Genomic DNA, 22,680 nt, shown 5'->3' on the forward strand with positions numbered 1-22,680 from the left:
TCTTCTCTTTTTTTTTTTCTCCTTTCATCCTTCTCTTTCACTGTCTCTATTTTTTCCTCTTCTTTTTGTTTCTCCCTCTTTTGGTCTCTGTGTTTGACACTCTCTCCTTCTCTTTGTCCCTCTCTCTGTATCTCCTTGCATCTCAGGCTTCTCTGCAGAATGTCAAACAAAGATCGGCACATTGATTCCAGCTGTTCGTCCTTCATCAAGACGGAACCCTCCAGCCCGGCCTCCCTGACGGACAGCGTCAACCACCACAGCCCAGGTGGCTCCTCAGACGCCAGCGGGAGCTACAGTTCAACCATGAATGGCCATCAGAACGGACTTGACTCGCCACCTCTCTACCCTTCTGCTCCTATCCTAGGAGGTAGTGGGCCTGTCAGGAAACTGTATGATGACTGCTCCAGCACCATTGTTGAAGATCCCCAGACCAAATGTGAATACATGCTCAACTCGATGCCGAAGAGACTGTGTTTAGTGTGTGGCGACATCGCTTCTGGGTACCACTATGGGGTAGCGTCGTGTGAAGCCTGCAAGGCATTCTTCAAGAGGACGATTCAAGGTTAGTGTGGACATGGGAATACCCTACCCTCTTCCAGCCTCACGTGATGGTTTGTTTGTTTGTTTTCCTAGTCTTTATCCTTTCGCACTCTTAATTCTATCTTGAGTATAAAATAGAAATAGATTAAAATTGATAGTGGAGGATTTATAGAATAAACTCCTCCCAGATATGCCCCTTATCGGTTAATTCTCCTTTCCCTGTGCTGTAATGATGGAATGATAGTAAGCTTTGGGTGGAGTTTAAAAGAGCACAGCTATTATTAGAGTAATGTGGGTCTGCTTAGCAACTGAACAAGTGCACACCGGATTAATAGTGCTTTTTCCCCTTCAGATCTTCTTATAGATGCACGGAAGTAACAAATGCTTCAGACCAGTGGTTCTGGAGAGCTTGACAAAATGCAGACCCTAGGCCCCACCCCCAGAGTTTCTGATTCGTTAGGTCTGGGGTAGCAGCCCAAGAATTTACATTTCTAACAAATTGCCAGGTGATGGTGATGCTGCTGGTCCAGGGACCACACTCTGAGAACCACTGCTCCAGACAAGTTTAATTATCTACTCCCTTCTTTCCCTGTAATTGGGTATACTTTCTCCACTTTTTAACGAATTTGCATAAAAAGTCTTCCAAATTATAAAATATACCATATACATAAGACATACCCAGACCTTTATAGATCTCCAGACTTATAAATAACAATTATTTCCTACATAAAATATGGAAAAATGTGACTGAAATTGGTATGTGCCCTTTTAAACTAGGAATCCACCAATACAGAACTCAGCTCAATTTAAAAGCTGTGGATACATATTCTTATAGAAAATGATATTTCACTTTTTTAGATCCTTTGTGATACTTTTGAAGAAAATAGGGGACGGAAAGAATAACTTCATTGAGGATCCTTGGCACACCAGTGATTCCGTTCTGTTCAGTGGTTTATAAAATGAATCTTCTTAACGGCCAGTTGTGGATACAACTACTTATCAGTAGTTCTCAACCTGGCCAGCTCATTGGAATCACCTGGAGACTTTTAAAAAATACAGATGCCAGGGCTTATACCCCAAAATTCTGAATTAATGGGCCTTCGGTGTGGCTGGGGCAAGGAGGGATTTTTGAAAGCATCCTGATTAATGCTTGACGTAAAGCCAAGGTTAAGAACCACAGCGCCATACTGTGCTGTGTTCTATCACAGTGCTTCTCAAAGTGTGGTCGCTGGACCACCAGGGTCAGGGTCATCTGGGAACTTGTTAGAAGTAGAGATTCCTGGGCCTCATCCCAGATTATCTCAGTCAGGCCCTCTGGGGGTGGAACCCCACCATCCGCGTTTCACCAAGCCCTCCAAGTCAGTCTAGTCATTCTAAGGCTCACCCAAGTTTGAGAACCTCTGCTTTATATCATGCTGCTGCTGATTTATCACTGACAACTGACCATTGTCATCTAATGGTCCCTTGTTGGATGTGACTGAAATCAGTGTAATAACTTAGTGACATACTCGTTTTTAAAGTGCAAAAGAGATTGTGTTTGCTAAACTAATCTTTCTAAATATTTTAACAAAATTCTGAAACCCTTATGTGCACAGAGAGTAATCTCCCACCGTTCCCTTTGGCAAGTCATCTTCATCAGTTGTGCTGAAGATTTTAGTGACTGTGCTTAGTGGAATAGCTTGTACCATCTCCCACTTGCTTTTGTGTTGTGTGCTACATAGCTTCCTTGATTTGTGGCTGATGAATACACAGTTAAATAGTTTACTTAAAGTGCGCAGTGTTTCAAGACATCATAACTCATATAATAGAGTGGCTATTTAAGCCTAACCTTTCCACAGCCTTTTATAGTTTTAACTGAAGAACACAAACCAAGCTAGTGTGGAGTATGCATGAATTACCTAAATATTTTCATATCTGTATCTTCATATTTTATGCATCGTCCTTGCCCTACTTTCTTAGCGTTTTCTTACAAAAACCCATCCGCTACTGGATCTATATTTTTTTTCTCATCCAAAAACTGAAGGCATTAATACGCACCTCGTGGAATGCTTAAAGATAAAATGTAAAATCACGTGTAAATCCTTTCACTTTTGGGCATTTGAAAAATCTCTTCAGCCTATGGCGTAACACTGCAAAATTTGAGAACGAAAACACACTTCAAATCTTCGAGTTCTTATCAGCCATTGTTCAACCGTATTAGAACACTTATGTTACAGAGTTTCTAAAATTTAAACTATTAGTAATTTGATTTTGTGAACTAAGTTTACACAGCTCTGTGTCTAACTACACAAAAATAAGCAAATATTTTGGAACAAATTTACAAATACTGTGTCTGCTGATATAAGCAAGAAGCTCTGAATATGAAAACCACTCCCATTTACTCAACAAATGTTTACTGAGAACCTACTGTGGGCCAGGCAGCCTCCTGGCTGGAGTTTCATCTTATCAACATCTTTTTAAAGCTTTGTTCCCAAAGGTTTGTGGATTGAGGTGAATTCCTCCTACAAATGTCTCCCGCCTTGAGGGAATACCAAAATTTTTGGATAGGGTGGGGATTAAACTCCTTGGTCCTCAGTATGTTTTCTAAAGAAAGAAAAACTATGTGAAAAAATTTCCTGAGTTGCTTAGAAAACAATCGTATAGCTTAGATATGAATAGCTGCGCAATGATTATTTCTTACTTTTCTACTTTTTTATTTTATTTTTTTCAAGTAATTTTATCAGGATTATAATGGTTTATATCATTGTGTAATTTGAGGTGTACATTAATTATTCTTTATCAATTTTGGAATATACTTCATCGTGCTCACCCCTAGTAGTCTAATTTTTGTCCATCACCATATATATTACTTTCTTTTCTTATTGAGATCATATTGGCTTTTAACGTTGTGTAAATTTCAGGTGTATGTTACGATATTTCAGTTTCTGTGTACATTGTGTTGCGTTCATCACAATAATCTAGGTTTTATCCATCACTATACACATCTGCCCCTCTACCCCTTTTACCCTTCTCCCATGCAATGGTTATTTACTGAGCAATAACTGGAATAGAGCAATTGAAATTCTATGCCCGGTTCTTCCTTAGGATGCTGAAATGCTCCCAAAAGCTTAACAGAGCAGAGCACAGGGTGATTCTTGGCATTGATATATAGTGCTCAGTTTTACTCCATATTGGAGAAAGCCACTTTCAAGGATTTTGAGCAGGAGACAGAGATGTCACTGTCCAGATTAGCACTCTGGACTTGCCCACCTGGCTGTGTTTGTAGCTGGCAGCTGGGCAGCACTCAGTAAGGCTACCCCGCTCGCGGCATCCACAGGCCTCACACTGTGGTGCTTACTTTGCCCCAAAGAGGCAGTGAGGCAAATAAAGGGATTAAATTGTGAAAGTGTAATGTAATAATTAGGATGGTGATTGTAAGGAAGATGGGAATGGCCCCTCCTCTCTGTGGCCAAATAGTGATTGAACTCCAAAGATGCTCGCAAAGATGTGGCTGGAAGAATCTCTTGTCTCATCACAGATTCTTATTCTGGTGCTGAGGGACCATAGAGTCTGTTCTCAGGCCCTGAGGCAGAATGACAGCCAAACTATCCTCGACAGATAGTAGGTGGTCTCTCCCTTCCCTCGCTTGAAGCTCTCCAGGGAATGAGAAGGGATTTCAAAACTCCCCTTAAGAATGTGTCTTTCTTGTGTCTCACAACCTTTATGGCCAGAACATTATGTAAGTGTGGTTTCTGCCTCAACAGAGCTGGCTTCTGCTGTCATTGACAATAATCATGGGGAATATTGCCTCTTCACAATCTTTATTTCTTGTTACAATAATTTATTTTTAAAATTGCTTATAAAATATGTAATAAATATAAATATTAAAAGTTGGGCAAAATATTTCTTACATTTAGAGCCAAAAGCACATCTATCCAGAACACATCTTGAGAAAAGTCATCGGAATTGTTCTTTTCAAAGCTGAGTCTGGTATTCTGGGTTGTGAAAGGCAATTAATCATAGATTTCAGTGAAAGTCAACCAGAAAGGCATATTTTATTTATTGACTGTTTGCACGTTATCATTGGAAAACTAGTGAAAGAGGTCAGTACTTAGGTAAAAGTCAAGGTTTTCGTTTTGTTTTGTTTTTCTCCTGACCAACTTTTAGAGGACATTGAGAGTCCTTCCCTATCATCCAGCAGGGTTACAAATGGCAGCAATTATTTCATTGTCATTTTCTAGGTTTATTAACTTTTGTGTTTGTGGTATCATTATTCTGATTTTTTTTCTCATTCCAGTTTTGGCCTCAATTCATAAATGACAGAGGATTATTATTATTATTATTATTTGGACCTTCTCTTTAAGAGTTTTCCCTGGATTCTTTTTTTTTATAATTTAAATTTTTTTTTTTTCCTGAGGAAGATTAGCCCTGAGCTATCCACTGCCAATCCTCCTCTTTTTTGCTGAGGAAGATTGGCCCTGAGCTTACATCCGTGACCATCTTCCTCTACTTTATACATGGGATGCCTACCACAGCATGTCTTGCCAGGTGGTGCCATGTCCGCGCCCGGGATCCAACCGGGCAAACCTGGGGCCGCTGAAGCAGAACATGCAAACTTAACCGCTGCGCCACAGGGTGACCCCATCCTTGGACTCTTGTTAAGGAGACAGGAGAAGGAAAATATCTTTATACCCTAAAAAGGTCAATACATATTTCATTATTTAATATACAAAACACTAGCCCCCTGAAGTTTTTATTTCTATATAAGAATGTGGAAAATAAGTTTTATATTTTTTTATATGTATTTGTGTGGTTAATATGGCCATTTCAACTGCTCAGGCGAACAAGAAGGCACTCTTTTTTTCCCCCACTTTTAAAAAAGGAAATTAGATATTTAAAAATATGGAATTTTTTTTAGGTATTTATTGTAGCTTGGATTTTGGATTTATATAAAACCGGATCCAGGGGCCGGCCTGGTGGCACAGCACTTAAGTCTGCATTTCCACTTCGGTGGCCCAGAGGTCGCCGGTTGGGATCCCTGGTGTGGACATGGCACCACTTGTCAAGCCATGCTGTGGCAGGTGTCCCACATATAAAGTAGAGGAAGATGGGCACAGATGTTAGCTCAGGGCCAGTCGTCCTCAGCAAAAAGAGGAGAATTGGCAGCAGATGTTAGCTCAGGGCTAGTCTTCCTCAAAAAAAAAAAAAAAAACAGATCCAAATCTCAGCCACTTACCAGCTGAGAGAACTTAACTTCTCTGCACCTCTATTTCCCAGGTGATAAGGGTTAAGTGAGAGAATGTACTGGAAAGTGCCTGAGCCATAGTAAGTGCTCAATAAATTACTGACATTGCTTGGTATTGGCAATATGACTGGGACACCCAAGCACTGGGTGGTTCAAATATTCTAGCACAAAGAGGCGTCCTCATGCTCAACCAGAAGGACGCCTCTCCTCTCTCAGCTCACAGCTGTTCCCCCTTCTGCTGTCATAGACCCTCTTTCCTTGTAGCCATTCCTCACCAATGCCAGGAGGCATTCAGGTGGGCTGGCTGGGAATTCCGTTGGTTTGATGGTAATCAGTTAACTTTTCTTTTTCTGTGACTGTGGATGGGAAACTGGGTAAATTGGAAAGGGAGCCTGGATCTTGGAACTTGCCTAAAACATCAGCTTTCCTGTTGAGCTTTGCCTGTGGGATTTAAGAAATGAAGAATCAGAATGTCTTTGATGAGACGTACAAGTCACCATTCTGAGAACTAAGTCCACTTGGAACGTTTATGAGACCTGGGACAGGAGTACAATGGACACTCACATACCATATATGTACATATTTAAAAGTTTATAAATCAAGATAACAAACTGCTAAGTAAAATATGTCCCATTCTCTTATTTGACAAATGTACCTTCATAATGGGCTGGGAGGCCAGCTTTCTATTTTAGTTCTGAGACTCATAGGAGATTTGTGTCAGAACGAGGCACGAGAAGGAGAGCTAGTCAGCCTGCAGCCCACCCATTTCTCTTCCTCCCCCTCCCCCTCCCATCGTGTCTGGTACATGTGGACACCCCTGCCCACAGTCTGAGGCCCATCCACCCCTTCCAAACAGCTCCCCCTTGACCATGCATGGACCTCTTAGGGTGCACACTGGCAGGGCAGTGCAGTCCAGGCCAGCTTCCAGAGGATGGGCCCCCAGGAGAAGCCCACGCAGGCCCTGCAATGGAATTTGTGGTGATTTTCCCAGGGAATTTGAGAGTCCCAGGTACTGGGGATTGTGGGGTACAAAGAGGTCGGCTCCAGCTGGGCTTATCCTTTTAGTCTATTGGAGGGCTCCTTGCTCTGTGGATGGCTTTTGGGTAGAGACTCTTCTTGTCTGGGTCTAAAGGTTTCATTGATAAGAACCTAAATATCACCATAAACATGGAGCGTTAAAGATTAGGTATCTACCTGCAAGCCATACGCTCTTGGCATGGCCTCAGGATCAGATGCTGCTGACTTCTTTTCCATCTGAATGCTGACTCCTTCTGAAGGGTAATTCTAGAGGATTTTTCCTGGATGTCACATTTTCTTGGCCATCGTGTACTATTTTAGTCTTAGAATATTTGTGGCACTGGAGGAAATAAGAACTTAGAAGTTGAGTATCTGAACAACATATGAAGCTTCCAAAGGAAAATAGTAAAATATTATCTATTTAACTTAGTGTTTAGAGAAAATAATTACCCCAGTTTCTTAATGGCAGCTTTAAAATTTTAATATGTTCTAAAATTAAAATCCAAAAGAATATGGAAATGTTTAAATTGGCTTGAAGAATCTCAGTGATTATCAGTTTGGGGGCTGTATTAAATTAAATATTGAGGTAATATTTTCAAAAGAAATATTGTCTGAAATTCATTTGCTTTAGCTCAGAGCTTGCTTTTGTTATAAGTTTAATTGACTTTTCCACTTTTGCTTGCGTTTGAGGACAGCTCTGTCTGATTTTGGGAAATGCATTAATGTTGCCAAATGAGAAATACTATTCTCCTCCTGCTATTTTAATTGTTAGCTTGAGTGTTTATTTTAATAGTAAAATGTAGCAGTGCAGACTTTCTCTGTTGGTAGATAATATGCATTATATGAATGCATGTTCTAGGAAACAGCGTCATTTACGGTTTCATTTCTCTCAGTTTTGACTCACTGAACCCAGTTTTTAGGATAAATGAGTGGTGACTCCTTTTCTGTGGTTTGTTCTGACTTTTAGAAATTGACCCAAATTGTCGTCACTTCTGAGGTTGTTAAAGAGCTACTCGTCAGCAAACTTTTTCTGAAAAGGGTTAGAGAGTTAATCCGACAGTAAATATCTTAGCATCTGTGGGTCATAGGCCTTCCCTGTCACATACACAGCTTTGCTTTATTTTATTTTTTAAGCTGTTTGAGAATACAAGAAACAGTCTAAGCTTTGGGCACACAAAAACATGCCTAGGGCTCCAGTTGACTGCTGGTTATAGTCTGTGTAACTGCTCGCCCGAAACACCCTCACTTTATCTTCCTTTTTTTTTTGGTGAGGAAGATTGGCCCTGAGCTAACATCTGTTGCCAATCTTCCTCTTTTTGCTTGAGGAAGATTGTCCCTGAGCTAACATCTGTGCCAGTCTTCCTCTATTTAGTATGTGGGATGCCACCACAGCATGGCTTGATGATTGGTGTGTAGGTCTGCACCTGGGATCCAAACCTGCAAACCCCAGGCTGCTGAAGTGAAGCAGGCAAACTTAACCCCTGTCTTCCTTTTAGTTAACGTTGACTGCCAAAATTTTCATTCCAGAGGACTTCCTAGGTGACTTTGCTTACATATCACTTGTTTAAACTGAAAGCAAATTCTCTATCTTGGAGACATTTTTAGTCTATTATCTCAGTTTTCAGAATATTTTTACTTTTTTCAGGATTAGCATTTTCCAGTCTCTTTTCACTGTTCACTACGACATATACGCATGTGTATCAGCTTGCTAATCAAAAAAGAGAAATCAACATAAACTAACATAAAGTAACATTTAGAGTGGCTGACAAAAAGTGGGATCTTGGGTTGTATAAAATGAGTGATTATTTTCAGAAATTAAATTGCATGGTTGAGCTTTGATCAAGGAAAAGAAAATAGAAGAAAATGTCACAATCCTCACTCTGTTTTTGTCCTTCAGATGTTAGGAGTTCAAATTTGCAACACCAGAATCACTGGTTGTTATTCACATGTTTATTAAACACATCATATTATGTTACTATATTTTGAAAGTCATTTAAAATCAGCAAATCATTTTAACTTTTGACTCAAAGGTATATTTTCCAGTTGGGTCACACTGTATAAGAACCTGTCCCATGTGAGAGGGTATATACCAGTGCATTCAGGGAGGAAATGAATTTGCAGTGAAACTTTATTTTTTTGTGAAAAAGATCGGCCCTGAGCTAGCGTCCATTCTCAATCTTCCTCTTGTTGCTTGAGGAAGACTGTAGCTGAGCTAACATCTGTGCCAATCTTCCTCTATTTTGTATGTGGGAAGCCACCACAGCATGGCTTGATGAGCAGTGTGTAGGTCCATGCCCGGGATCCAGACCTGTGAACCCTGGGCCACCAAAGTGGAGCCCATGAACTTAACCATTACACCACTGGAACGGCCCCTCAATGAACCTTTTTATGTCATGATAAAATGTCCAACTGTAGTTTACTCTCAAATTAGTGGGATTTGATAATTAGTCCAATTAGGCAGACAAAATTTGCTTTCTTAGCGATATATTTGCAAAATGAGTGACCCTCCCTTCTACTATCATGTTATTTCACAGTGGTTGGGAAGAAGGTATAGTTATTACATTTATTTTTATTTAAAAAAAGTTTTTATAGTAGCAATATCACTAACTCTTAAAAGTACAATAGTTCCAATTAATAAAAGGACAAGCTTTTCAGTAACCTTTTAAACTTAGTTCTCTCTTCGTCCTTTCACTGAACTTCTAATATATCTGTAATATTCATATTTTCTCCATTGAGTCTGCTCTTCTATGGGCTGCGTTATAGGATCAGGAAAAATAAGGATGTTATTCTGGATTATCTTTGCATATGCATGCTTAAGCGCCTATGCTCTCTTTTATTTATTTTTGGAAACTTCTTTTTTCTTTCACAAAAACCTCTGCACTCAGAAAATAAAGTCAGTTTTCCAGGATTCGCTTGAGCCAGTGTCCTCCAAAGTATCAGCAGGAAAGAAAGGTACTTTCAGGGGCTGATTGTGGCTAGAGCTGGCATGAGACCTGGTACCCCTCTGGTTCCAGGGTAATAGCATCCGATGTCCTGACCCCCTGGGCCACTGGAACATACCTCTCTCCCTGACTCAGTCACTCTCAGAAAGGAAGCACATTCATTGCCCTTTTTTCCCAAGGATTTTGGTGGAGAGTAATTCTCTTCTCTTACCCTGCCCCAGCCTCCCGGGCTCTCCCAGCCTTCCACGCCAGTCGTCCTCCCATCAAGGAACTGTTGAGAAGGCAGTTTGTGTTGTTTGCATGCTCAGTTCTGAGGGACTTCAAGGATCGGTTCCAATTAATTCGTTAAAAATGCCAGTTACTTTCCTGTCTGTTAGAAGGTGGACTTTTTACATTTGTGATGGGACTTCCTAGCTCGTGGGGTGTGGCTGTTACTTTCCCTGCAGCTCACTGGACTTTCCTGAGGATATGTCCTCCTAGTCACCCTCAGTTTGTCTGGTGACTGTTTCCATGTATGGGCTGGAGACTATTCTTTGATTTTAAGATAAACACTCCAGCAGAGATATCAGCGCCTCTCTTAACATTCTAATAGCTTTCATTCTTTCTTTCTTGTTCTCCCATAACCCAGAACCCGGCCGGCCCTGACAAATAACAATCAAGAAATTACCTTTTTAGAATAGCCCCAGTCTACAGAACACGATATTAAACTCTCAAATACAAACAGTAAGAATGATACGTGTACTCTGTATTTTCCCAAATACATGGTTTCGTTCTTTGTGAGTTTTTTTTGGTGAGGAAGGTGGGCCCTGAGTTAAAATCTGTTGCCAATCTTCCTCCTTTTGCCTGAGGAAGATTGTCCCTGAGCTAACATCTGTGCCTGTCTTCCTCCATTTTGTTTGTGGGATGCTACCACAGCATGGCTTGATGAACGGTATGTAGGTCTGCACCCAGGATCTGAACCTGTGAACCCTGGGCCGCTGAAGTGGAGTGCACGACCTCAACCACTATGCCACTGGGCCGGCCCCTCAAAATGCATGTTTTTATACGTAGGTTAAAATAATTACGTGATAAGATCCTCCCTCCAGGAAACTAGACTTTTGGTGGTGAGCACGATGCAGTCTATATGGAAGCTGAAATAGGAGGATGTACATCTGAAATTTACATGATGTTATAAACCAATGTGACTTCAATAAAATAATGAAAAAAGAAAGAAAGAAACTCAACATTGGTTATGGCTAAATCCACTTAGAGTAGATGAAAATGTTCATCCTAAAGGTAGGAAAGAAAGCAAAAAAAGGAGTGATGAGAGTTTTTTTGTCTGAAGTTTCGACTGATGTGACGGTGGGTCACTCTTTTTGGTACCTGGTTGTAGGAGTCAATGTCTCCGTATGATTTGCTGAACCCCAAGGAAAGGGAACATCAGTACTTGTTAAAATTCAAGTTTTGGAAGCTGTGAGGCAGGTTGTGAGGAATGGCAGGGTGGGGTTCAGTGGCGTGGCTCACGATTTGTTTTGTTTACTGGGAACGCCTAGGGCAATGAGTCATTTCTCTGAGATATGAGTGGATAAACTGAGGTAACATCTCAGAAGTGATAAAGTATACACACTGCCTAGATTCACCTTCTTTTGAAGTTGCTGATTAATGGGATTCAACCACGCTAAGGCCTGTCTTGTCCATTACATAACTTTAAAAAGTTTTATGCAAAAGCAAAATTAGCTAAAGGATGCTGGTAAATTATTCTAGTTTATACTAAAAGTAAATATAAGTTTATATTTTTAAAAAAAGCTTCAACATTTATTAACTTTTTAATTAAAAAAATTTTATTGTAACAAACATAAAATACATAAAACATAAAATGCACATAACATAAAAAATACGTAACATAAAATTTTCCATCTTAACCATTTTTAAGTGTACGGGATGTTAGTGTTAGCTCTGTGCTCCTTGTTGTACGACAGATCTTTAGAACTTTTTCTTCCTACAAAACTGAAACTCTATACCAATTAAACGACTCCCCATTGCCCCCTCTCCACAGCCCCTGGTAATCACCATTCTACTTTCTATTTCTGTGAGTTTGACTTCTTTAGATCCCTCCTATAAGTGGAATCACATAGTATTTGTCTTTTTTGTGACTGGCTTATTTCACTTAGCATAGTGTCCTCAGGTTATCCATGTTATAGTGTATGACAAATTTCCTTCTTTTTTAAGGCTGCATAATATTCCATGTATGTATAGAATGCATTTTCTTGATCCATTTATCCGTCAGTGGACATTAAGTTGTTTCTGCCTTTTGGCTACTGTGAATAATGCTGCAGTGAACATGGGTGTACAAATAACCTTTGGAGATCCTCTTTCCAATTTTTGGGGATATATACCCAAAAGTGGGATTGCTGGATCATATGGTAGTTCTATTTTTAATTTTTTGAGGAACCTCCATACTGTTTTCCATAATGGCTGCACTATTTTACATTCCCACCATGAGTGCACAAGGGTTCCAATTTCCCTGCATCCTCTCTAGCACTTGTATTTTCTTTTTTTTGATAGTGCCTAATGAGTGTGAGGAGAATGTTTAAACATTTTTGAGCGGTTTCAGATGCTCCCCAAATTTGAAGTTCTAATCTTTTACTTCCTTCAGCTTATCCATAAGTAATGACATATGTGGACAGTATAAATAGTTGTTTTCAGCCTCTTGAATTAATACAATGCCTTTACAAATAATGGATGAAGGGTTTGTTCATTTGTCCTAGTGATAATGAATATATTAGCTTTTAAAATGTGCCACCCATTATTGTAAGTGCTTTACACTGATTATCTTATTTAATTCTTCCATCCTCCCAAGGAGGTAGATACTACTATTATAGTATTATTATATTATTTATAGATGTGGAACTTGACGCACAAAGAAGTAATTGCCCAAACACCATTGGGTGTCAGACAGTCTGAACCCAGAGTCCCATCTCTTGACTCCTCATTCCACTGCCTTGTATATTTTAAAAGCTTTTAAAGTATTGAATAATTTTAGACTGAATTTTTCTTGCGAGGTTTTAGGCCATGGGCAAAATTTTCCATTAAGTTGTTAAAATAAAATAAAAATGGGGAATTAAGAATAATCCCAAAGTTATGATTAGATAATATCCTAGGTTTTTAAGAAGGAGGCAGTCAGAAGTTAGTCTTAAAAATATCTAAATTTTTAGAATTCATTTTCAGAAACCCCCTAAATAGGAAGTATAAGAGTTCAGCTCTTCACCTCCACCCTATCAGTTTTCTGTCTCAGTTCTCTGGATTTTTATCTGCTGACACTCATTTCGCCACTGGAATTTTAGTTGCTAGTCTTCCGTTGATCCTAAAAATGTACCTCCCGACCCACCACTGATAACACTTCCCAGACTCTGTAATTCTTGATTTCGGGAGGAAAGAGGCTTATTTCTCTTCCTGTTTTGATATGAGAATAATGGTCCGCTTGCATACACTTTGTGACCATGACCGAGGACACAGCTCAGGATCGATTTCTTTTCTTATGATGAGTACTAGTCAGAAGGAGGGAGGAAAAAAAGCATGATTATATGACTGGATCTATATTTTTAAAGAAAAAACTTATATATTCTTTGGGATTAAATCTTGTTTTATTTTGGTTTGAACAAGCTTAAAGAAACAACCACATTTTTACATACTTTATTGTAAGGTCATCGCTGCATTAAAAAGAAGAGAATGTAGTACAAGGAAATCTTGATTAATTTAGAATTTAGAGGTTAAAATCCGAATGTACCCTTAGAGTGAATCGGAAAGCATACCCCAAATCTGCATTCTGATATCCACTTTTTCAGTGCATACTATTAACATAGTTTCCACTTGAGGAAGATCAGAGGCAAATACAAGCATCTTCAAAAGAGTGAATCTAGCCCAAGATTTTGTCCTTGATTTCACCTTTTTTTTCCTTCCACCTCCAAAGCATCTTCACTACTCCCTAGGTACCTGTCTGCTTCTGGAACACCCTCACTGTCCCCCAGAGTCTTCAGACGATGTTTTATACAGAGAACAATTCCGTATGTTGTAAATATTTAAAGCAAAAGCTCTCCAACTCATTCGTCCATTTGTTCTTCTCCGATGTTATCAATTTACTAAGATTTCTTTAGTAACATCTGTACCGAACTTGCCGGAAGCTACTTGATAGGATTGTGAGCAAGAACGGAGTAATAGATTGTAAAGTATTTCTTATCATCGAATGACCTGCAAAGCTGAAATATTTACAGTCGGGGCCTTTAAGAAAATGCTTGTTCTATGACAGGCTGTTTATATGACAGAGTGAGAGTTAATCAAGATTCCAGGAGGAGGAGGGAGACATCCCTACCCCCCCCTCCCCTGGGCCATCATCAAGCAGGAAGCCCCCCACTGTCCCCAGCTGAGGTTTCCCCTATAGCCTTCCTTGCTGAGGAGCTGCCAGGCACTCTTCTGCGGTCCCCGTCATAGCAGACAGTTGAAGTGCATGGGTTTGATTTCAGAGAGGAAAATCTTCAGGCGCAAACACAACACAGTTGGAGTTTTCATAGCTCTTGGACTTTCTCCGTTTTATTCTCAATCCAGCTGGCAGCCCTATCTGAGTTCCTGACCCTTGGGGTAATGGGTCATTCTTCTTTCTTGAATGTTCGTTCGCTTGCATTTCTCATAATGTGCCTGTTGATTTAACAGGCCTGCTTGTGCCTACTAGCCTTCTGCCTTACTAGCACCAGACCGGGAGAAATTCTGCCTGGCGTTTCCTTACTTCTGGGCTGAGAACCAGCATCTGGGACCTTCTCAAGCCCTTCTTAGCTCCTCTTCTGTGTCCTGAATCCCTCCCCTGAGTCTAGTTACAATGTTGTCATTATTGTTGATAATCAGTGCTCACTCTGTGTCACGCACGCTGCTGGGTACCTTAAATACTTGATCTCATTGGATTTTCCCAGCAACCCCGTAAGGTACCAGTTGTTACGACCCATCTCCATTTCATTCACAAAGAAAGTAACTTCAAATCTGAACGTTTTCCCCAAATCACACAGCAAATGGTAGAACCGGGTTTTGAAGGCAATTTGACTCCAGCATCTTGTTTGTGTTTGCTGTTATAGCGCCTCCTACAGCTTAAGTACAGGTCAGGTACCACCGCTTGTGTCAAGCAAGATTCCCCAAAATCTGTACCAACTTTGGAGGACGCAGATAGGTACCTGTTGAATACCTGAACTTGATCTTGGAGGAGCAGTCTAGTACCAATATCTCTTTTCTGACAAAGCTCTGGGCACATTGATGGCATTCAAGAACAGGAGCATTTAGGGACACTGTTAGGAAAGGATGTGCTTGCTTTCACTTGTGTAAAGTACACAAGGACAATCTCAAGATTGGGATGAAGTCAAAATCCTATTGAAGAGTCATTTGCTTTGGTCACGTGGGGTAGGATCCAAATGCCCCCACACTTGTCATATGGACTTACTGTACCAGTTGGTAACTGCCACTGAAAAATGTACACATTGAAACTTTTTCTGTTCAAAGATAGCAGATGAATTAGACCTAATTAGCATCACTTTCTTTCACTATTATTTTATTAACAAACCTTTCTTTTTAGTTGTCTGCTTTTTTTTTTGAGGAAGATTAGCCCTGAGCCAACACCTACCTCCAATTCTCCTCTTTTTGCTGAGGAAGATTGGCCCTGAGCTAACGTCCATGCCCATCTTCCTCTACTTTATATGTGGGACGCCTGCCATGGCATGGCTTGATGAGCAGTGCATAGGTCCGTGGCCAGGATCTGAACCAGCCAACTCCGGGCCGCCGAAGAGGAATGTGCGAACTTAACTGCTGTACCATCAGGCTGGCCCCTAGTTGTCTCTTTTAAAAGAGAGATAGGCAGACTCATATCAAGGTTGTTTAAAATTTGTAGATAGAGAAAGAACATATAAAAGTTCATGTTGGATACTGAGCACAGCAGATTTGGGGGTTATGCTGAGCTCAGATGCGATGCCTTTCTTGTGGCAGTGTTGTCTATGAGCTCATTATGAAGGCTTCTGTGACCCCTTCCATACACTGGAAGCTTAAAAGCTAGGATGAAGTGTCTGTGCACAACACGTAGCGGATGTGTCCCACGCTGGAGAAGAACAGTTGCCTTTTCCAAGAAGGTATCATCACATGCAAACTAAAAACAGTGAATTTCACCCCGGATGAAAGATGTTCATATCCTCCATCATTTTCATCAATGAGCGCATTTTTATGATACACTTCTTATTCTCTTTTAAATGCATTTCAGATCACACCCTCCTGATGATGAATTCCTTCTTTTCCCTATCATGAACAATAGCATTGTTTTGGGATCTTTAAAATGCATTGTTTACAACTCGACACCTGTTGCTTTGGTGACATGGTGTGTTTTGTTTCTGTGGAATTAAACTGGTCGCAAACCAGAGTGGTACAGAGACAAGTTGAGGGATTTCTTTGGGAGGTGTTGAGAGATTCCATTCTCTAAAAGCAACCCTATCCTCTGCCACAGCTGCCCTTGCGCCAGAAGCCTGACAACAGCAAAGACAATGCCAAGATCCACTCTTACCCTATTCTCCCAGGCATCAAAATTTCCCTTCCAACCAGCAACAATAGCAACAACAACAGCTACACAAAGCACCCTCTCAGAAGATAGAATTTCAGTTTTTATTTCTATTCCAAACAGCACTCAATTAATTACTTATAAAAGATGAGCGTCAGGCAGCATTGTGTCATAGTAGGAGCGCAGACTTTGAGTCCAGAGCACCTGGGTTTAAATTCTGCCTCCGATACTTGTTAGCTATGCGATTCTGGGTATGTTACCTCTTTTCTCTGTGTCTTAATTCTCTCATTCTCTCATCTGCAAAAGGAGAGTTCTCATATGTAAAGTACATAGAGGAGTTCCTGGCACTCTGAGTGTTTCTTATAGGTATTGCCGTGTAAGTTTTAATGGGTGCATTTAGGGAGCATTGGGCTGGATGTCAGGATATTTGAGTTCTAGTCTTTTTTCTGCAATTAATTAATCCTTATTCTTATAAAGAGGGTCAAGCGATCATAGATAAGTCAGTACCTATTCATCTCTCTGTGGTCTACATAAAAGGAGAGGGCTGAATCAACTGGAATTTAGGATCTCTTTGAAGTCTAATATCCTATAAATCTGCATTGTTTTAGGCTAAAGGATATATTATTGGTGGATTGCGGTCAGTTTTATTCTAATTGACTACACTTAGGATTTTTTTAATGAATAATTTGGGGCTCACCATTAAAATGATGGAATGAGGAATAGGATCACTAAAAATCAAGGTGACAGATAATGACTACTTCCTGTGGCTCATTGACTTGACTGGACATCGTGCTGGACACAGGGGACTCCAAGGAGAGCATAAGTCCTTGCCCTCGTGGAACACACGGTTGGGACAGGAGGTGAACAATTCAATAGACACACAGAATAAAGTATCTTCAGCACTAAGAGAAGGACTCACCTGATGATAAGTGCAAGAGAACTAATTACACCGCTAAGGACCCGCACCTCAGTCTTGCGGGGGAGCTTTATGGAAGAGATGATAAAAGAAGCACATGAGAGGACCAGCAGGAAAGACAACGCTGCTTTCTAAGAACTTGGAGTAATTCAGTGTGCTTGTCAAATAAGTGGGTGGCTTGAGATAGGGGTAGAAATTGACCTGGGACAGTGGCAAGAGATAAGAATGGGGTGAGATTTTTGAAGAGTTTTGCAAATACTTTACTTTCAATTATAATCAGATTATACTCAGTGATAGGCAGTGTATGAACTCCAGTCTAGTAACCAGAAATGTTCACGAGAAGATGTGGTTGACATCGCAGAAATTCACTTCTTAGACAACTTGATACGTTAAAAAAATAACATGAGGGGCCAGTCTGGTGGCATAGCGGTTAAGTTCACATGCTTCACTTTGGTGGCCTGGGGTTCACTGGTTCAGATCCCAGGCATGGACCTACGCACCACTTATCAAGCCGTGCTGTGGCAGCATCCCACATATAAAGTAGAGGAAGATGGGCATGGATGTTAGCTCAGGGCCAATTTTCCTCAGCAAAAAGAGGAGAATTGGCAGAGAATGTTAGCTCAGGGCTAATCTTCCTCAAAATAAATAAATAAATAAATAAAATAACTTGAATTATTACACTTCTTCCTCTCCTCTTGTATCTGTAAAATATAACTCTGTGTACTGGAGTTGTTGGCAGGGCAAATCTTCTTTCAACTTCTCTGGGTGAATGGCGAATTCATTTTCACACCATTGCATAAATCTGAGGAAGGTTGTTTTTATACTATTCCCAAACTCCAGACTTAAATCTTAGAGTCAAAGTATTTAATAATCAATGGAATCTTACAATGTTTCTCCCTTTTCTTCTCAGAAGGGAGAACAAAACAATATGTGGTGGGGTTTTTTTTTTTTTTTTGAGGAAGATTAGCCCTGAGCTAACATCTGCTGCCAATCCTCCTCTTTTAGCTGAGGAAGACTGTCCCTAAGTTAACATCTGTGCCCATCTTCTACTTTATACATGGGACACCTACCACAGCATGGCTTGCCAGGTGGTGCCATGTCCACACCCAGGATCCAAACCAGTGAACCCCAGGCCGCTGAAGTGGAACGTGTGCACTTAACTGCTGCGCCACTGGGCCGACCCCCGATATGTGGTTTTAATAGCTCTATTTCATGTAATGCTTACCATGTTATAAAGCAGATGTGATTATTCCTCTTCTGCAGTTTAGCAAACCTAAACTAATACAAGTAAAGTCACAGTTCAAGTTCACACAGCTAATAAATGGCAGAGCTGGAATTTGGACCTAGGGCTGCCATGTCCTTCCTCCCTCTTCTCTCCGCCTGTGCCCTCACTCATTCATCCTCAGATGTTTTCCTGATCCATAAGAAGGCAGGAGCTAAGGATGGACATGCAGTGGGCATACAAGAATTGTTTCCACCTTTTCTTTGACATGAACATGCTCAGTGCCTAGTGTTGAGTTAATTGCTGTGGAATTAAAGTGAAAAACAAATGACCATGCTCACATATCTGGGGGAAACTGAGGCAGGATATGTCTTTCCAGTTTAAACAACTGGAAAAAAATCAAGGCTAAGTAATTTCATCCCATTTTATAGCCTTGTTTTTCTGCTAAACCATTTTTTTGTTTTGTTTTGTTTAAGATTTTATTTTTTCCTTTTTCTCCCCAAAGCCCCCCGGTACATAGTTGTATATTCTTCATTGTGGGTCCTTCTAGCTGTGGCATGTGGGACACTGCCTCAGCGTGGTTTGATGAGCAGTGCCATGTCCGCACCAAGGATTCGAACCAACAAAACACTGGGTCGCCTGCAGCGGAGCGCGCGAACTTAACCCCTCGGCCACGTGGCCAGCCCCTAAACCATTTTTTATTCAATACAATGGGGAAATAGGATCTTGTGATTAGATATACTGTACTGGGAGGTGGTCAATGTTGGTACCCGCTGTAGGCTCAGTAGCCCTCCCAACAGGGTTCACTGGAGGATGAAACCAGAGTATGTGGTCCCAGTCTCCAGTCACTGGACATTGCTCAGGGTTTATAAGCCTGCCTGCTTGTGGGTTTCTTTCTGATCTTCTTTCCTTAAAGGCAAAGCATCATCTATTCCCATTTGGGAGTGAGCCCTGAGTTTCACTGTGAAATTCAGCAATTTGTGTCCACATACTACTGTGGCTCTTAAATACTGTGTCTGTGATTATCAGAATTTAATCCTACAGAACCTTAAAGAACCAAATATCAGAAGACCTTTTCTATACCCACCTTTCTCCCACCTCATTTTTTAGGGGGTAGAGGGACAGCGAAAAGACAAGGGCAATGAGACTTTGGTGTAACCCTCTGTATGAAATTGCTTTGATAAGAAACGGATGTGACTGTTAACCTGACAGGACATTCCTCTCCTCCCACCTCAGTATGCCACAACCTACACTTCACGGTGGTTTGGGGTCCCTTTAGTTGTCTGGCACTGCCATTCCTTGTAATATTTGGGGCGTCCTCTTTTAGGGCTGGAGGCAGATTCTTGAAATACCTTCAGTGATCTGAAGATCTTTGAAATCTGAAGGCAGATTTAAAATTTAATAATGGACCCAAATCATTTGGCATTGCATCTTGTGATAAAGAGGCCAGTCAAATGTTTTGAGTGAATATGAATGAAGTGGCGTTTGACTTCCTCCCCTCCCTCACCCCCATAGCTTGTAAGGTGACTGCAGTGACAATTCTAAAGGAAGCTTCAAAAAGTGTTCAGAGTAATCCCTTGGGAACAGGTATAGTGTCCCTGGGTAACTTATTTTGAAGTCTAACTTTGGGTGTATTCTTTGAAAAAAGAAATAGCATCCTTAACTGTATGTGCACTGATGCAATTATGACCCCCCTTTTTTTTTTTTTTACCACAGATACATAATAAATTATTATTCCATGTTATCTAATACCAACTATGGATAACATTATTTTCTTTTTCAGGTGGCATGAGCAGAAAGTAGCTAGAAACAAAGGAGCATTAAAAACAAGAGAGAAAAGAAAAGAAAGGGAAGTTGTGTCTCTGTATAGAAAACCCTTTACTACTCTAGAACAAAGAGAGGGTTTCCTTTCTTTCTTTTTTATGTTTTTGGGCATTTGAAACCAAAATACTACAGATTATTGCCTGCATGTTTTTAATGTTCTGTAATTGTGTACTGAGGCAAATCCCATTATTTTTAAATCACTTAATGTTGGAAAACAATTGGATAAACCCCACTTGGAATGCCCTGTGGGTCATCTCAAGCCATTTGGTTCTGTTAATAAAATTAAAACAATTGAGAGAAATATACAGATGCTTTCAAATTGGTTTTACAATTATGATGTCTGTATGTATGAAAAAGAGGGCAACTCTCAGAAACTCCATAAAGGGAAGTGCATCATTACTGTGTGTGTGAGCGATGCGAGTCGGGAGTAAAGATTTGACATATATTTTTATTTTGAGATGCCATGCTAATTTACATCATTCAGTCCTTTCACTGCCAAACTGTAAAAGTCCATTAAGTGACTGAAAGGAATATACAAATTATCCACTGGCACTCCAGGCTGGAGTTTTACATACACCCTGTTATTCTGTCCGCCAGCTAGCTGCAAGATTCTATTAAGCAGTAAGTGAGAAAATTATATTGCCTGCAAACTAATTGTACAAAAGACTCTGAAATAAGTAATCAGAGCCCAGGACTTTCTGAAAAGCCGCCAGGAGATATTATAAATTGCTCTATCATTCTTGTCAGCCTGGTTTAAAAACCCACAGCTTCCGTGTTGATTTGGTTCCCTCTGCAGCAAAACTCACTTCCCCAGCTATTGACAAAACTGGGAAAATTCCAGTCGTGTCATCAGGAGCTGCCCAATTCGGTCCCTGGTGCCATCTAACAAATGTGTCCCAGAAAATAGCAAGCTAGAATCCAAGAAAACTCCGCGTCTGCAATGAGAATCCTAGGCTATGAACAGTGGCTTCTGCATCCTCCTGAATGACTGTCCAGTGTTAACATTCCAGGTGCCACAGTTGCTATTGGAAATATTTTTGTCTAGTTTCCACTTTTCGTGAATCGGAGGAAAACAAGTGCCCCATAGAGATCATATGGTCTACTGGGAGTAATGGCTTTGAGCCATTACCAAAATAGATGGAACGCTGTTACCCAGGTGCTTGGGGCAGCACATTTTTAGGATAAAATGTTTTCTGTATTGAATAGAAAAAGGACCAGGGAAGGTTTTTCAAGGGCAGAATCTCTGTAGACTCTAACGTGGATCAAAGACCCTTGGGTGGGTGATCCTAGCCAGCGAGGATGAACTATGCAACTCAATGGGAGGGCTTGAAAATTACAGAGATTTCCCTCCAGCAAATACATTCTTTAGAATGATGTTGATTTGTTTTTCAAGATATAAACCAGTGTTACTTAGTGAGATCAAGGTTATCATCCATAAACGTCAAGACAAATTTATTGAAACAGGACATCTGGCTGAAAGATACCTGATTCATCGTACACAATTTCTATACACTTAGCTGAAAACGTGTCATTTATGAAAACACTCAGGACCACTCTGTTTTCTATCCGTTCACAGTGAGTTTTTTACAAAAATGTTGTATCCTGTAGCTTTGGGAAGATTCCTTTACCCCAAGGTACTTATTTATTCCTTTTTCACAGCACAAGTCAAGCATTTGATCCTGTGTGAAGAATTCACTGACTTTTGTAAGCGTGATTCCTGCATTTGTGGAAATGTATGTGTGTGCACCTTCATGGTGGTACTCCAGAACCACTGCGCCACGCACTAAGTTGTGTTGTGCTGTTATTTGTTGACATGTCCTGTCTCCTTTGTAAGATTGTAGACTCCTCAAGAACAGGAACTACCTCTTTCTGTTCCAGCCCTGTGCGTGATACAGAATTGCAGGCTCCTTCATGAGCACTGCGGATTCAGCAAAGAATAAGACAGAGCTCCTCCCTCAAGGATTCATTCTAAGGCACTATTAAAAATTTCTCTGGAGCCAGCCCTGTGGCATGGTGGTGAAGTTTGTGTGCTCCACTTTGGCAGCCCAGGGTTTGCCAGTTCAGATCCCGGACGTGGACCTTCATATCGCTCGTCAAGCCATGCTGTGGCAGTGCCCCACATACAACATAGAGGAAGACTGGCACAGATGTAAGCCCAGCAACAGTCTTCCTCGAGCAGAACGAGGAAGATCGTCAACAGATGTTAGCTCAGGGCCAATCTTCCTCACCAAAAAAAAGGACACACACACACAAAATTTCTCTGCCTCTACATTTCCCTTTGTTATTCAGGGATTATGGAATGTAAGCGTTAGAAAGGAAACAGAGCACTTTTTTTTTTTTCTTTAAAGATTGGCACCTGAGCTAAAAACTGTTGCTAATCTTTTTTTTTTTTTTCTGCTTTATCTCCCCAAACCCCCCCTGTACACAGTTGTGTATCTT

General features: G+C 40.6%; 1 protein-coding gene across 9 annotated transcripts in view; it reads left to right on the forward strand.

Moving 5' to 3' along the window:
- Positions 1-22,680, forward strand: part of ESRRG (estrogen related receptor gamma) — a 603,662-nt gene that overhangs the window by 424,163 nt on the left and 156,819 nt on the right. For all 9 annotated transcript variants that reach the window (XM_070256008.1, XM_070256005.1, XM_070256010.1 and 6 more), the window contains one exon: positions 147-562. In XM_070256008.1, coding sequence (XP_070112109.1) covers positions 160-562 — 403 coding nt within the window. In that variant the 5' untranslated portion in view covers positions 147-159. The remainder of the gene's footprint in view (positions 1-146; positions 563-22,680) is intronic.

Source organism: Equus caballus, chromosome 30 (genome assembly GCF_041296265.1).
Source record: "Equus caballus isolate H_3958 breed thoroughbred chromosome 30, TB-T2T, whole genome shotgun sequence".
Classification (NCBI taxonomy): domain Eukaryota; kingdom Metazoa; phylum Chordata; class Mammalia; order Perissodactyla; family Equidae; genus Equus; species Equus caballus.